We start from the raw sequence: 16,795 nt of genomic DNA, 5'->3' as shown, positions 1-16,795 counted from the left end.
TAATGCCAATCTTCACGTGATTGTAGTATTAGAGCATATATCATTATTACACTCAATCATGTTCATGTCAAAATGCATATGCATGAACTCGTGTAACATCCCACATCATCCAGGGGAGTGGATCATGTAAGCCTTATATGTATATTCTCATCTCTACCTAACATGAGGCCTTTTGGGAGCTCATTGGCTTCGGGTTCCATCGGAACTCCGAAGTTAAGCGAGTAGCGCGTGAGAGCAATCCCATGATGAGTGATCCACTAGGAAGTTCTAGTGTGAGTTCCCAGAAACAAAACCGTGAGAGCGTGGTTGAGGCCCAAAGCGGACAATATCGTGCTACGGTAGTGGAGCGGGCCCGGGATGTGGTGGACCCCAGGCCGGGATGTGACAACTCGTGTGTCAGTATGTGTCGATGAGCACTCGATATGATATGTTTGCTTATGCGAGATTATGTGATTACGGACGTTATGTATTTATTTACGAATTTTGTGACGTATTGTATTCTTGAGATATTGCAGGCTACGGTAAGTATTTTCATACTATACGTAGTATGTATATTTTGGAAATTATACTTATTTTACGACGAGGGTTATAATGTTTTCAAAAAGGTTTTTATAAAACTTTATTTTTAGGTCCACTCACCTTTGTTTTTCACCCTTCTAAGTTTTAGTGACAATGTTCGTGTCAACGAGGATTATTGGCAAACGCTAATATCGGAGACTACTCCCAATGGTATAAGTCTTATCCTAATTTTACTATACTTTACTTATGCTCTGACATCACGTGTGAAATGGGTTCATTCCCGCTTATAAGCACACTGTTATATTTAGGCACTTTTAGGTTTAAATTTATTCACATTTTCCACTTCACTACACTTTATGGCTTCGTCATCTTCCTAGTGTTGGCCAACACAGCTTGATTCAGAGTCCAAGTGGACATTCCAGGTTGGGGTGTGTCAGTTTGGTATCAAAGCATAAGTTTGGACAGTATTGCGTTCATCACACGCGTGATGTAAGCATTATTGGTACTTGAGCTAATTTCCAAATCTTGCCACCTCGTGGAGTACAAAAAAAGTGTTAACTTTTTTCTAAGTTTTGACTTAGATGACTTATCAACATTCTAGGACATCGTTTTGCTGGATGCCTCTATACTTAAACTAAGAACCTCCCTGCCAATGAAAAATCCCGAATTGAGACAAATGATGGCCCTGAAGCAGGGCTAATGTATTGACAATTGTGTGCCACCAGAGATTTACCAATCAATCCACTACCATCTAGTCATTTCTACCAACCTTTTCGAGACAGGAAACTAGAAGTAGTTTTGATTCCTTGGCAGTACCCACTAGAATATCACCTATTAGAACTCTTATGAAGTTTACTTCATCAAGATTCTAGAAATGTCTTGAGCGACAACCTGGTGCTAAAATGGTAGCACTAGACGGAGGAACATCTGGGGGACAACCATTTTTGGTCCCCGATAGCACTAATCTTTTCAAACACACTGGTGTTCATTCTGGATCTTCAAGAGGAAGATCGATTTCTGTTTAAGTCCATTGAAAGTAGGCTATTAGCAAATTTCTTTTTCTGGCCTTAGGACATTCCAACCAATACTAGTTTCTAGAATTTCTTTTGGTGTTGTACTCATCATTTCGACGAGCATAGGCACAGATGTACGAGTTGTTATACCTACGGTCAGTAGAAATTCTCGAAGTAGTAAGTATTTTCCCTAGAATTAATCGAACCACCTCACAGGACCAGTTCCTTACCAATAATTTGAAACCATCCACCCGAGCGGGCTCTAACTTATAATCAGCCTACGGTGGCACTAATAATTCACGATGTTGTCCAATATCTAGGAACTGTTAACCAGTATTCAGACGGTATGATTTCTGATATCGGACAAATGCTAGTATATGGGAGTGATATCATTATGCCGGAACGTCGGTTCACTATTTCAGGGTAACGAATAATATCAAAAGTATCATATATGCGTTAATTAATGGTGCCACTGATAGATTGATTAACAGTGACTACTTGAGTCAAAGAAACTAAATCTTGGAAACTTATGAGTAAACTTTGTTGGAGAACAATAAACTTCTTGTTGTTTTAACCATATTTTTCGCCTAGGTAACCAAAACTGCTTCAACCAGCCATCTTTCCGATCACCTCCACAAGTAAATATTAGTTTGAAGCACGAATTAGTTCCCGCTATAAGAGCGAATTGAGTATAAAGGAAGTTGTGAAGACTTATACATTTGGCGTAGTGAAAGGAAGTAGTATGATACGTTTCGAGGATATATACATTTGGCGTCATTTCTCAAAATTTTACCTAGGATATCACCAAGTGGTGAAGTGAAGTACACCATCGATCCACTTTCTTGTACTACACCAATTTTTCTTGCGTCTTTTCAAACAAGTCTTACATCATTGAGAGAACTTAGTTACTAAAGCTTGCCGATTAGGAATTCACCCAACCAAACATTTCACCTTAGGGAACCTCAAACCCAACATCAAAGGCGAAAGACCGAACTTTAGGTTTGTACCTAAACTTTAGCAACTTGATCGAGTGACGACGAAAAAAAAAACCGTTAGCCCCTACTTCGAGTTGATGGTCTCTTCAACCAACTTTTAGAGCCAGAGTTTTCTTTCATAACCTCACGAATTTGTAGTAGCCTTGTCGACGACGTTCTCACCTATCTCAATAACAAGATTAAATTCTCTAATCACTGGCAGTCAGCTTTATACCAAATTCTTCTAATGTTACCCTTGTTTAGATTGGTACTTTTCCTGGGGGATGTGATCTTAGTGGGCGATATCCTTTTCTTTTTCCCAAAAGGTTGTAGAGAAAGAAAGTTGAAATTCTCACAAGTATTGTGAAATGGGAGATATCTTGGCCTTATCAATTTTATCGGTAGTCCGCTAGCGACTTTTCAGCTGTAGTGTTTTTCTATCCAAGTCGGCCAAGGAAAATCAATTTAGTTGAGACATGGAATATGATAAAAGTTGTGACAACTGAGGTGACGTTTATTTCAACCATTGTTTGTGCACTTCTCGATCAACACTGATTATTTTGAAATCTACTATGATGTTCCACTAAATGCTTTGGCTATGTACCTATGTACCGTGATGGTGTATCACTTATGTTTTCCAACGAATAGGATCGTATGAAATAAACCACCTTACTCATGAACTAGAGTCAACAATTATCATCTTTATTTGAAAACAGATGACACTTCTATGTGGGGAAGCGTGTCCAAAATCTTTAGCAACCTTAGAATTCTCAAATACATTTTCGTTTGTAGTGAGCTAAATTTCTGACAACGAGGATGGAAGAACCAGATCAACGTCTACGCTTGCACTGTCGTGTATTACCCAATTATGCAAATGTAATTACTATTACAGCAGCAAATACATATTTACCCTTGAACATCTTTAGCTTATCCTATCCCATTCTAGTTAGGATTCACAAGTATCGATTTGACGTCACTTACAAATGAGCAAGAATCGTTCGAGTGGTTATAATCACTTCCTGGATCTGTTTGGAGTTGAGAAGTATCACCATAAGCCCTCAGTATGAGGTATCTTGTACATGTGGAGATTATGGTGATGTTCCGATGATTATCGATTGACTTGACAAGTCAGCTCACTCTTCGTTGGTCCAGAGTGACCACACTTTAGACCATTTGGTAAAATTACCCATTCTTAAATTCATAATATTTTCTGGCATTTCAGTCAACATCTACTCTGATTGTGATTCTATATTCACCTCTTGGTGCTGGAAGGCATTCCAGTCAACCTTGAGTACATGTCTACCTTACTTGACTTCGTATTGCTTCTGAAGCAAACAAATCTTTTAGGAAAATTGCTCGAACATCTAATTTTTAGTTGTGACCATTAATTCTTCAATCACCTAACAAATACTCTGCTGAACAAATCTTTATCGTTGGTGATTCAATATTCTGGAAGCTACCGTTGTAGCGTTATCTTGTATTTTAGATTTGATAGACTTGTTTTGACCCTCAGATTCTTGAGTGTTCTTTTAGCCTTCTCGACATAGTTTTTCGCTAAATTCGAGAGAAATTCAATATGAATCTGCTCACTATAGTGTTGTGAACTACATTGTTCAGCTATATGGTGTGTGTGTGTGTGTGTGTGTGTGTGTGTCACTCTTGTATCTCACCGTGACACGTGTTTCACTTGCAAGCCTTGAAAAGTCTTTTTGAAGGCTAGGAGTACAAAGTTATTGTACGATACCACACTTCACCTTCGAACTAACGGCCAGTCAGAACGAATTATCTGAACTTTCGTGGACATGATGTGTTTATTCATTCTATAGTTTTAGCATGATTATAATAGACATTTATCTCTGTTAGAGTTGCATGTAACTACAATTACTATTTCGATTTTTGGTATGGCACCATTTGAGATTTGGCATAGAGATTCTACACATAATACATGATTAACAGAAGAATTTTGCGAACAGGTATATCAAAGGATAGAGATTACAATGTAGCAAATTTGTGTGCTATTTACGTTATTATCCAAGAGGGTAGAATGTGAGCTTGATTGGTGTTATTCAGTTGATTTATATGTATTTCCCAATGAGCGGCAAGATGGTAATATTGCACCCTCGGGAATTATTTGCTTGCTTATCGTGACAACAGTGAGTGGTTGGTATTGCGGGCTGCAGACCATAACATTGATAACTTATTTGTTGGATTCGTTAAGCAAGTAAACAAGTAGGTCATTTTACATTAGTATTTTTAGTTATTTATTTATTTGTTGTTTGGGCTTGACCCAAAGATACTACACACTTATTCTCAGAGTACGATACGCTACAAGTGCGTAGGTGAAATCTTTCTATGTTCGGTTTTGACTTCAGTACTATTATTTTAACTTTATTCTATTATATACATATTTTGACGATATGTTACTATATATCTATTTTTTGACTTTATGTTTTAAGAAAGGATTTTATATTTTAGTATTGTATTGAAGGAGAATGAAAGTTTGACTTTGGAGGCATAAAAGATGAATCATTGCAATCCGATCGCGACGGAATGACATTCTTTTTTATGCAACCACTCTAGCTTGATTTCTTCCTTATATATATAACTTTTTTTTCTTCCTATCTTTTGGAGTATATTATGTATAGCAAGAGATTTCAAATTTCGGGAACGAAATTATTTTTAAGGTGGGTAAATTGTGACATGTCCCTACTTTTACGATTTTATTAATTTTAAAAGTGTGAATTGATGAAAATGCCCTAGAGGCGAGATAATTGACTTTCGTTTACTGTTAGTTCGTGATGTGTATGAGCTATTACTTTACCGTACTCTCGAAGTACTCGACGTTACGACACGTAGGCGCAAACAAAATTGAAGTTGAAGTTACGATGAAGATTTTACAGAGCTACGAATCCGAGAAATAATTTTGTGAAAAAGTACTATTTTATATTTTATATATTTTTTTGAAATTATTATATTATTATTTTAATACTTTCTGTTTGAATATTTTAAATATTTATTAATTTATATGTGACTCGTGGGACCCACACTCACATCAAGTCACCACTCTCTTTCTTTCGTGTGGCTTCCCCTCCTAATTCTCTCAAACACTCTCTTCTCTCACTATATTCTCCCCAAGCTCTCTCCCTATGCAAATATTGGTGCTAGGACCATCACCGACACATTCCTACTCCGACGAACCCCACGACCACCCAAATCGAAAACATCACCTCGCCTCTGGGTTGTGAAAACAATATCTAGGCCTAGGATTACAATGTGAACCTAGATCGTGACCTCCATATTTTCCGATGAGAACCTCGCGGATTTCAGTGTGGGTGAGTCTCGAAAAATAACCCAAAACTTAGTCGTGTTTTTTGTTTATATTTCTAGCTTTTCTAAGGTTTTTAGTGGAGGTTTTGGCATAGAAACAGCATGGGGGAAAATTTGCCCATATTTTCCAACGAACTCGGGAGTGTTGCAGCCTTTTTCTGGTGAAATCCAGCCATGACCGAGGAAACCAAGGTTATAATTCGAATCCTTGGTCTTTGATCTTCATTTTGGTATAGTACATGGATAGGTTTAGTGAAGTTTTCAATTAGTCGGAACCGGAATTTATTTCGGCCATCTCATTCCCAAATTCTAGAGAAGGAAAAAAAAAAAATAGGGCCTTAAGCCCAAACTCGACCCAAAACCTAATCCAAGTCCTTGATCCAAGCCTAGCCCAAACCTTTGGGCCATTATTCCAGCCGGCCCAGTTTTGAAATGGCTCAAAATATTATGGGAATATTCCTAGAATATTCTTTGTGTTGACTTTTTCAGAATTTTCTCGAAACCCCTTATAGGCTAATTTCGATGTCCCGACTCCGTTTTTAACATCCATTTAATGAAATTCCAAAGTTTTAACATAATTGATAACCAGGGCGTCTCGGTTGACATTTTAGGGTTGACCGATGACTTTTTACAAAAATTTTCGGGGACTCTCCTTATCGTATTTTGACACCCTGATTCCAAATCCACACTCCGTTTTCTTAAATTTAATTGTCTTAGTGGAGTTTTACTAATGGGTCCCAATATTATGCTTAGGTGCGATTACTAACGAAGACTCCGACTATCCTAGTTCGAATGGATGCGACCTCGCAAGTAACTGTAAGTGAGTCTTTTCTTTTATGTAGCATATATATATATATATATATATATATATATATATATATATATATATTTGTTAGTTTCCATTTATATATTTGATGAAGAATTTTCTACGTTACACATGGATTAGGGTAACATATATAAAACTATTGTATTGACGAAATTCATGCAATTATACTACGTCCTACGGGGCACACATGTATGTGTATTAGTATGGATGCTTTAATAGTATTTACGATTATGAATAGTATTTCACGGACTAGGGTTATTGAATTATTGAATTATCGACTTACCATTGCATGACTATATTTATGTTATATGCTCATCATTTGTTGCACCAGTGTTAGTTTTCGCCCCGGCCAGGGCTAGTCTTTCACGTATATGTGCACATCACACCGTACACTCACTTTGGATCCATTGTAGGTGTCAGTCCTGTCCTAGATTGCTATAGGCAATTAGGATTCGTATGTGCTGCACTTAGCACCAATCTTCACGTGATTGTAGTACTAGAGCATATATCATTATTACATCCAGTCATGTTTAGGTCAGAATACCTCTGCATGAACTCGTGTGTCAGCATGTGTCAATAAGCACTTGATATGATATGTTTGCTTATGCGAGATTATGTGATTACGGACCTCATGTATTTATTTACGAATTTTGTGACGTAATGTATTCTTGAGATATTGCAGGCTATGGTAAGTATTTTCATACTATACGTAGTATGTATATTTTGGAAACTATACTTGTTTTACGGCGAGGGTTATAATTTTTTCAAAAAGGTTTTTATAAAACTTTATTTTTAGGCCCACTCACCCTTGTTTTTTGCCCCTCCAGGTTTTAGTGACAATGTTCGTGTCAACGAGGATTTCTGGCAAACACTGATATCGGAGACTACTCCCAATGGTATAAGTTTTATCATAATTTTACTATACTTTACTTATACTCTGACATCACGTGTGAAATGGGTTCATTCCGGCTTACAAGCGCACTGTTATATTTAGGCACTTTTAGGTTTAAATTCATTCACATTTTCCACTTCACTGCACTTTATGGCTTCGTCACCCTCCTGGTGTCGGCCAACATAGGTCGATTTGGAGTCCAGGTGGACATTCCAGATCGGGGTGTGTCAACGTTAGTGTGCAAAATTTTTTGAACAAAATAGCATGCAAATTGGCATTTTGTTGAGCCTTGGAAGGCCTGTTGATAAATGCCAATAACTTTCGAGTGAGCATGCCAACAAATGCTAACGTAGGCCGAATGAGCCTATCGACAGATGGCCATATCAGTGCATACAAAGGCATGAGGCTAGCAGCTACCTAACTGTCCATAGAGGCAATTTGTCGAGTAGTTAGACATCTTTCAAGGACATCTTAGATTTTCAAAGTCTAGCACCCAACTTTTCCACGAAAGACTTTAAAGCTTAAGAGGGTCGGCTGACCCACCTTACCCCAAGGTGGATCCGCCCTGGTAGTGGCGATGGTACGATTGTGGTGGCGGTGATGGTGCCAATGATGGTGGTGTAAGGTAATGGTTATAGTGGTATGTAGGGCAGTCACTTTGCTATGAAATTGAATAAAATGTGTGCAGAAGGATAAATAATGTTATTTTTCGAAACTAGTGAGGGTATTACATGAATTGAATATATTTATTAAAGGCTCAATTCCTTTTTTTTAATAAAAGAAATTTTTAAAAGCAATTTACAGAGTGCTTTCAAAAGCTGATGTCTAGATACTATTGCTTTTAAAATAAGTAAGACATTTTAGTTTTACCAAACACTTTTTATTACTTAGCCTTAAAGTGGAGTAGTTTTTTGTTAAAAAAAATAAAATAATACTAAACCGGGCCTTAATCGCTTTTCATGGTACAAATAAACTAAAATAAAAACATGCAAGGCCAGGCCTTCAATGAGGCCCATAAGAGATTACCAAACATCTAGGGTTTATTCTAACATACGCCGAATACAATAAAGCGCACACTAAAACACGCACATCTCGTAGGCTCGTCGTACCAGCCGTTGGTTCCGTTCCCCCCCACCACGGTGCGCACGAAAGCACACAAAACCCGCGCAAATCATGGACCTACGACAAGCCCATTCAATCGCTCGCCAATCTAACGGCTTGAGAACCGCCGTATGCGCTCGATAACCTCGTGCATCCACACAGCGCACGATAGCTTGTCTCCGCCTAAATGGTTATCGTTCTCCCTTGGATGCGCTCTATTCTCCCCTGCCTTGCCTCCCCGCCACTTTCTTCTTTTCACTATCGCTCTTTTAATTTTCAGTTAGTTATTGACCGTTACATTCATATTTCAGGTATTTACTTATATATTTTCCCCAATTTTATTAAATTAAATTATATTCGATTGATGAAGTAAAGCTATTTCGTATACGAATGCATCTCGAGGTCATAAATTTGATTGAATTTTTTGTAATTTGGTGGCTTTACTTTTCATGGGTAAAACGTGATTAAAATTTTCTGTTGGATTCAGGTGCATTGGAGATATGATTGGGTGTTGGTGAGGTGGAAGATGAGCAGCTTGTATGTGTGGGATGAAATTTTTTGAAGAGACCCGTTTGAGATTCTTGGGAGTTTGGAGAAATTTAATTGAGTAGGAGATCATAGCTCCAGGTAAGTTTATTTGGTAATCAACAATTTTGTTTTTTGATACAAGCGATAATCTGCACTAAATTCATCTAAACTAGGGGGATGAGAATTCGAACTTGTGTTTAGAGAGAGGAGCACACTGCGCTAGCCAACTTGGCTAAGCCCGTGTCTGAGTTTGGTAATCATCAAATTTGATTCAAATTGATGTACTGAATCAAGATCATGCTACTTTGGCTTTGGGTTCTTAATTTGATTTTGTTGAGCATAATTATTTGTTGCAAGTGTTATTGCTTTTTCTTATGGAGTTTCATTTGAACTCTCCGCTGCTGCATTTGCCATGGTGTATACATCTTGCAGATTGAACTCATGCAGATTACAGCCGTTTAACCGATAGAAAAAGCAGAAATTGAGTACTTTGTTGAGCTTGAGTTTCTTGCCTGCCTAGTCATAACATTGGTAAAGATGAATAATTAGGCGAAAATATCAGATACGAAGAAAGAAAAGTTGATCGAGTAATAGCAGACCTTTATGTGTTTGTGTATGGGTTTGTATGTCTTTAAGTTGGTTTATGGAAGCCATTGAAGTATCATCCTCTTTTGAAAATGCTTTTTATATGTTCGTCTCTACCAGAACTTTATCATTTTGCTATGATATCACCTACATCCTTAGGAGTAGAAGGGTTTAGGGTAGCATGACTTAGGTTTTGTGACCGCGCTATTTTTGGATTACATCTATTCATTCTGTTAAGCAATTGAAGTTTTTCTTGCAGGTTTATAACTGAAGTTTAATTCGTGGATTGGGTAAAGAAACGTCAGAAGGTACAAGTCTAGGGATGGAAGATTTATCCCAGGATGACATTGGCACAATAGAGGAAACTGCTGAAGACACGATTTTGTCACGACAGACTTCGGTGAATCTTGTTCCCTTTGTCGGACAAAGATTTGTTTCCCAAGAAGCTGCTTATGAATTTTATTGCAGTTTTGCAAAACAGTGTGGCTTTTCAATTAGGCGCCATCGTACACGAGGCAAGGATGGTGTTGGTCGGGGAGTGACAAGGAGGGATTTTACTTGTCATCGTGGTGGATATCCACAGATGAAGCCATCCGAAGATGGAAAGATGCAAAGAAATCGTAAATCATCACGATGTGGTTGTCAAGCATACATGCGGATTGTTAAGCGGGCAGACTTTGATGTCCCTGAATGGCGTGTTACAGGCTTTAGCAACATCCATAACCACGAATTATTGAAATCCAATGAAGTGCGTCTCCTTCCCGCCTACTGTTCCATGTCTACTGATGACAAGAGTCGGATTTGCATGTTTGCAAAAGCTGGGATGTCAGTGCGGCAAATGTTAAGATTGATGGAGATGGAGAAAGGTGTTAAACTAGGTTGCTTGCCATTTACTGAGATAGACGTGAGAAACCTACTACAGTCTTTTAGAAATGTTAATAGAGATAATGATGCAATTGATCTTATAGCAATGTGCAAAAAGATGAAAGATGAAAGCCCTAATTTCAAGTATGAATTTAAAATAGATGGTCACAACAGACTGGAACATATTGCATGGTCTTATTCTTCATCAGTTCAATTGTACGAGGAATTTGGAGACTCAGTGGTTTTTGACACAACTCATCGGTTGGACGCCTATGATATGCTATTAGGCATTTGGCTTGGAGTGGATAATCATGGAATGACTTGTTTCTTTGGGTGTGCGCTTCTGCGGGATGAAAATATGCAGTCCTTTTCCTGGGCATTGAAGGTAAGAATCTTATTGGCATATTCATTATGGAATGATCTTCATAATCTTTTTATTCTCTCCAGCACATATGAACATCGACAGTCTTTGGCTCACAAACTAATTTGTAACCGAGTTTGTACCCTTTTCTTACTGACTTTGTCTTGTTTATGGTTTCTATTTGTTCCTAATACCTGTTGCATTTAAACAGACATTTTTGGGCTTCATGAAAGGAAAGGCTCCACAGACAATGTTAACTGACCATAACATGTGGCTGAAAGAGGCTGTTGCTATTGAAATGCCTCGGTCGAAGCACGCCTTTTGCATATGGCACATCGTCGCAAAGTTCTCAGATTGGTTTTCTGTACTTCTTGGTCCTCGTTATGATGATTGGAAAGCGGAGTTTCACCAGCTGTTTAATCTGGACTTGGCGGAAGATTTTGAAGATAGATGGAGGGAAATGGTTAATGAATATGGACTGCAGGCAAATAAGCATGTAATCAGCTTATACGCACTGCGGAATTTTTGGGCTCTAGCATATTTGAGGAATTACTTTTTTGCAGGAATCATGAGTACAAGTCAGTCAGAGTCGATTAATGCTTTTATCCAACGCTTTTTGAGTGCACAGTCTCAACTAGACCGTTTTGTAGAGCAAGTCTGTAAACTTTTCTTATATGTTTTATTTTTCTGGCCTTTTGGTTCATACATTCAGTAGAAATTCTTACCATGCTAAACACTTTTACAGGCAGCTGATGTCGTTGATTATAATGATCGGGTTGGGGCAAAGCAAAAGATCGAAAGGAAACTGCAGAGAGTTTGCCTTAAGACAGGTTCACCAATTGAATCACACGCTGCCTCTGTTCTTACTCCTTATGCATTTGGAAAACTTCAAGAGGAACTTGTATCGGCTCCACAATATGCATCTCTTGCGGTAGATGAAGGTTGTTTCCAGGTCAGACACCATACTGAGGCAGATGGAGGCTGCAAAGTGGTTTGGATTCCTTGTCAAGAGCACATTAGCTGTACCTGCTATCAGTTCGAGTTCTCAGGCATCCTTTGCAGGCATGTTCTTCGTGTCTTGTCAACTAATAATTGTTTTCATATTCCGAACCAATATCTACCCACCCGTTGGTGTTCTGTCAGTTCATCTTCCACCAACACCTTTGAGACTGCTACCATTACAGACAATTCTGAGAAGATTCAGTTATTGGAGTCCATGGCTTCAACACTTATTACGGAGTCAGTTGAAACGGAGGAACGCCTCAATGCTGCCTGCGAGCAAATTGCAATGGTATTATCGCGCATTAAAGACCTGCCCAGGACAACACATAATGCAATCGACATTGCATATAATTGTCCATCCGATTCATTGATTCTGCCGGATGTGGAAGATCACGGTGATGGAATCGTTCGTTTCACGATTGGTAATTCTCATGAATCCGTTACTCTAGGGAAGCTCAAGGAAAGAAGGCCAAGAGATATGGTTGAAATTAGTAAAAAGCGACGGCATTGCTCAGGGCCTTGCTGTCTGATCGTCCAGCAGTGAGAGGTTTGCTTAATATGTTGAATGGAGTTACAATGGTAGGGTACTTGTAGAGTAAAAGATCGGAAATACTAGGAAACGTGTAACAAAGGAATATCATTATACTTTTCCCAACCTTCTTTACTTGTGTCCATTCTTGTGGAGCAACTTTGTATTTTTGTTTTGGTGAACCAAATGTCAGTCGAAGACAAACGACGATGACAAGAATCTGTTAGCCATCAATGTGGATTGCGGAACTAAGCTAAGAGCCGAGAAAACTTGGATAGATGGCCTAATCACATTGTCTGAGGTCGCCTTATGCAAAAATGGGAGATTCTAAATTTTAATTTTATGAGGTGCCACGTTGGTCTCATCTTGTGTGATAAAGTTACCGTAATGTTCCCTAATAAGGGGGACACCTTATGCCTAAAGAAACAAAATGGAAGTTTGTAATCAGGTACTCTTACCATACACACATGAGTAACATTCATGGACTATAGGTTATCTGCACTTCGATTAAATTCATTTGACTAACGCTAACTGAAATTAATATTTTGGACAAAATAAAAACATTCATCGAATCGTATTTTATGCGGTAAGAAAAAATCTATTTGCACGCGTGTCCAAGAGACTAATTAAATAAAGAAAACAAAACAAAAACTTTGTTCAAGCAAAAGCTTTGTATTTTATCTTGCATCGCCAGAAGAAAAGGCTATGCTTTTTACAAAGGCCAGCGTGGCCGATAAAAAGAAAAGAACAAAAAAAGTGTTAAGTTAAAATCAAAACAACAGGTCTTACCATTCACACCTAAAAGTTTAAAAGGAATAGTTACTTTCTTTGATTTAAAAAAAAGGGAATGATGTCATTTAGTACTACGGTTTAGTAGTATTCATTTCACTTGTAAGTGAGAGGTATTATGTTCAATTCCCGCTAAAGGCGAATTTGAATCACATTAATGCTAGAGAGACTAAATTTTGTACATTAAATGATATGGAAGTCGATGATTGGATTATTACTTAAATATTGGTAAACGTGTTCATTTCTTATTAGTGACACATCATTTAGTTTGCAAATTTAATTTATAAATTTAGTCTCCCTAACATTAGATAAAATAAATAAATAAAGGGAATGCTAAAAATTTTAAATCAAATTTAAAAACCAAATAATGTGGTTATACATAATTGGATTATTAATTAAGTGTCAATTAACAATGCTTGTTTATTATTGATGACACATTATTTAGTTTAAAATTTTAATCTCTCTAACATTATCTTTAAATAAAACACATCGCATAATGCGATTGCCAACCAACATCCAAATATTCTTCCTTTTCTTTACTAGCAAGTACTTTTGGATTTTGGCTTTTCCAACTTTGGAGTTTTGATGCCCTTCTTCTTTGTCAATATTTGATGGCTGAAAAATCAAAGAATTTCAATGCTAATGAGGAATATATTTTTTTTTTAAGGAATATTATTTGAAAAATAAAAGAATTTCAAAGCTTATGACAAATATAATAATAGGATGAAGCTAGTCGGTGTTCCATTTCCATTGCCATGCAGAAACAATGTGTGGAAGAATATATACTTAATCGACCGACATGACATATTGGCATTGGCATCAATTAATTTAATTAACGTAAAGGCTTTTTTGGGTCTAAAGAAATGAAACAATATTAAATGATTAGCCAAAAATATATACAAACATCTTTCGGGAAAAAAGAAAAAGAAAAAGAAAAAGAACCAAATCGTTTTCGTTTTTACCCTATAATAAATTAAAGTTATTGAACATGTCTCTCTCACATATATATGGTTAGAATTAATTTTGTAGATGCTAAAAGTACTATAAATAGTGTGTGGTTGATGACAGATTAGTTGTTATAATAAAATTAGGTTATTTGAAAATGATTATGTAAAAAACACTTATACTGTTGAGAGTATTAATTTCACATTTGAGAAATAAATAACTTTTCATGGATTTAGTGGAGGATCTATTGTTGAGAGTTAATGGTGTGTGAAGAGTTTGTTCCACATCAGTAATGTACGAGTTTAGCTAAAACAAGTGTTATAATGCAATAATTAAAAATTCAAGTGCTTTTTCGATTTAGAAAATCACTTTAAAGTACATTCTAGCGAAGCACCTAGTATATTTGGTCCATTTGGGAATGCTTCTGTAAGAAGCACTTATGCAAAAGCACTTCTGCTTATAGGCATTTTTACTAGAAGTGTGTAGAAAAATGTTGATTTTTTTAACGCTTCTATGACTTAGAAGCATTTTAATTTTTTCAATCAAATACAATCATAAAATTAGTTGTGGTATTTCTTCTAAAAGCACTATATAATGCTCATGCAAACGCGCTTTTGGCTTTCTAATCCATTTAATGAACAACTCAAAATGCAATTCCACATCAGTTCAAATATGAACAAACGAGCAGGATACCTTTCCCATGAGGTCTTTCAAGAACCCAAGAATCTTGAGCTCTTAAAGCAACCTTTGCTCCAAACAATTCCATCCATCCCTCTCTCATACATTCCAAAACTTAAACTTCTTATTTCTCTTCCACTTCCTGAGCCTGCATGAATAATTGTAGACTCCAAAATGCCGAAGAGAATGGCAGTCACACATGCAGACCTCTCACCAAGTCGTCCAACCACCGGTTTAGGTAGCAAAACCGGCGCTTTCATCATGGTCTTAACCATTCTCTGCGGCCTCTTCTGCTTCATCCTATCTCTAATTGCTGAAGCTACCCGTTCCAAGGTACGCCGAAAAAAATGCGTTCAGACATAACAATATCATTACCAACTATGAAAAAAACTAAGCAAATTTTGCTGGTTGATGATGATTTTGTAGGTAACATGGTTGAGCAGTGATGAAGGGGAGGGGGGCGGCGTAAATGAATGTGTATACAGCGGCAGCGGGAAAACGCCGCTGCTATGTGCGATCATTGCATTTCTGGGACTTTCGGTTATCATGGCGGTGGAACATGGATACATGTTGTTTGTAATTAGTAACTCACCTCCATCAGCCTTGGTTTTTTGGGAGCCTAATTATTCTGGTCCTGCAAAGAGCTTGAAATGGCAAGCTGCCTTTTTCTTTGTTGCAACTTGGTATGCCTCTGATTCTTAGTCCTTCATATTTCAATTTTGCCTCACTTCCACTTGGCTCTTCTCTAATTGTAGGAATTGCTCCAATATTGTCGTCAACATAAACACTAGATCCAATACAATATGAGGCCTATCAGGCCAATTTAATAACTTCTCCCATACATCCATTAGTTAAAACCGTCATCAACATAACCATAAGGTCCAAAACAAAGTTGGACATGTCAAACAAATTCATTTTTCTTTATTTACTTCTCTCAAATCCATGTTTGAAATTTCTTCGATGCTGTAGATATTTCTGTGGAAATATCTGAAAAATCAGAAAAAGATATGAAAAGGAGGGGTGAAGTCTAAAAGTCACTACCTATCAAATAAACTCTTAAATTTCGGCTAAAATAGACAGATTCGTCAATATTTCCAGCAGTTAAATATCAGAGAAACTATTATATATTGTCTAATAGTGTTTGACATTCCTTAAAGTTTCATTTTAAATCTTTATAATTTCCATTATAAACACCCGATATCGATACATCCAACGATATTTCAACAAATTTGCATATAGATATTTCCACCGATACTGATATTTTAAACACCGTCTCAAATTCACTAGTTATAGCTTATAACTGCATATGTGGGTGGTTGTGTTAATTAGGGTTTGTTTTGCTACTGGAGAGATCTTGCTATTGATCGGGGTGAGTGTGGAGTCAGGGCACTTGAGAAATTGGTCCACACCAAGACCCAGTTGCCTTGTCCTCAGAGACGGCGTGTTATCTGCTGCCGGGGTGTTTGCTTTGACAACAGTTTTCCTTGCTGCTGGGTTATACTTGACTGCATTGAGAGCACAAAGAATCTCCCAACACCAAGAAACTGTGGGGAGAGGGGCGATCGAGGCCTCCGTACTTTATGCATCTCCGCCAACGTCACCTCCTCTCACAACCATTCCTAGGGAGAACTCCTTGTTTAGAGAAAGTCACATTGATCAGCCGCCCTTGATTGTGAATCCGACGGCTCTTAGCAAACAGTTAAATTTTTAATCTAGATAATTTGATGTTGGTGAAAACCAATGTATATGACCAATCGGCCCACAGCACTTCGTTTCCGGTATCGTGAGTAAAAATTTCGTGAACGACAGTTGTTGACAAAAGAAAATGTCGCAATATAGTTTTGCATTAAAAAAAATGCTTC

The 16,795-nt window shown here is 37.4% G+C and overlaps 2 protein-coding genes across 4 annotated transcripts; both read left to right on the top strand.

The window, feature by feature from the left end:
• The first annotated feature begins 8,593 nt into the window (after positions 1-8,593).
• On the top strand, positions 8,594-12,755 carry LOC137737694 (protein FAR1-RELATED SEQUENCE 11). 3 transcript variants are annotated; one of them, XM_088683350.1, is made up of 6 exons: positions 8,629-8,963; positions 9,140-9,279; positions 10,025-11,014; positions 11,202-11,645; positions 11,736-12,044; positions 12,167-12,308. In XM_088683350.1, the coding sequence occupies exons 3-6, from the start codon at positions 10,088-10,090 to the stop codon at positions 12,182-12,184; spliced, it is 1,698 nt and encodes a 565-aa protein (XP_088539476.1). In that variant the 5' UTR covers positions 8,629-8,963; positions 9,140-9,279; positions 10,025-10,087; the 3' UTR covers positions 12,185-12,308. The 3 variants fall into 3 exon arrangements, with proteins under 3 accessions (XP_068333340.2, XP_088539476.1, XP_088539475.1); XM_068477239.2 differs by having other exon boundaries at positions 8,594-8,963; positions 11,736-12,755; XM_088683349.1 differs by lacking the exons at positions 8,629-8,963; positions 9,140-9,279 and adding an exon at positions 9,296-9,433 and having other exon boundaries at positions 11,736-12,755.
• Positions 12,756-14,905: 2,150 nt separating this feature from the next.
• On the top strand, positions 14,906-16,759 carry LOC148691944 (uncharacterized). The gene is made up of 3 exons (XM_088683181.1): positions 14,906-15,266; positions 15,360-15,616; positions 16,263-16,759. The coding sequence occupies exons 1-3, from the start codon at positions 15,108-15,110 to the stop codon at positions 16,642-16,644; spliced, it is 798 nt and encodes a 265-aa protein (XP_088539307.1). The 5' UTR covers positions 14,906-15,107; the 3' UTR covers positions 16,645-16,759.
• Positions 16,760-16,795: the final 36 nt, after the last annotated feature.

The sequence above is a fragment of the Pyrus communis genome, chromosome 13 (assembly GCF_041283825.1).
Source record: "Pyrus communis isolate YQ-2024b chromosome 13, ASM4128382v1, whole genome shotgun sequence".
Classification (NCBI taxonomy): domain Eukaryota; kingdom Viridiplantae; phylum Streptophyta; class Magnoliopsida; order Rosales; family Rosaceae; genus Pyrus; species Pyrus communis.
The sequence above is the reverse complement of the archived record's forward strand: the minus strand, read 5'-3'. Positions and strand labels throughout refer to the sequence as shown.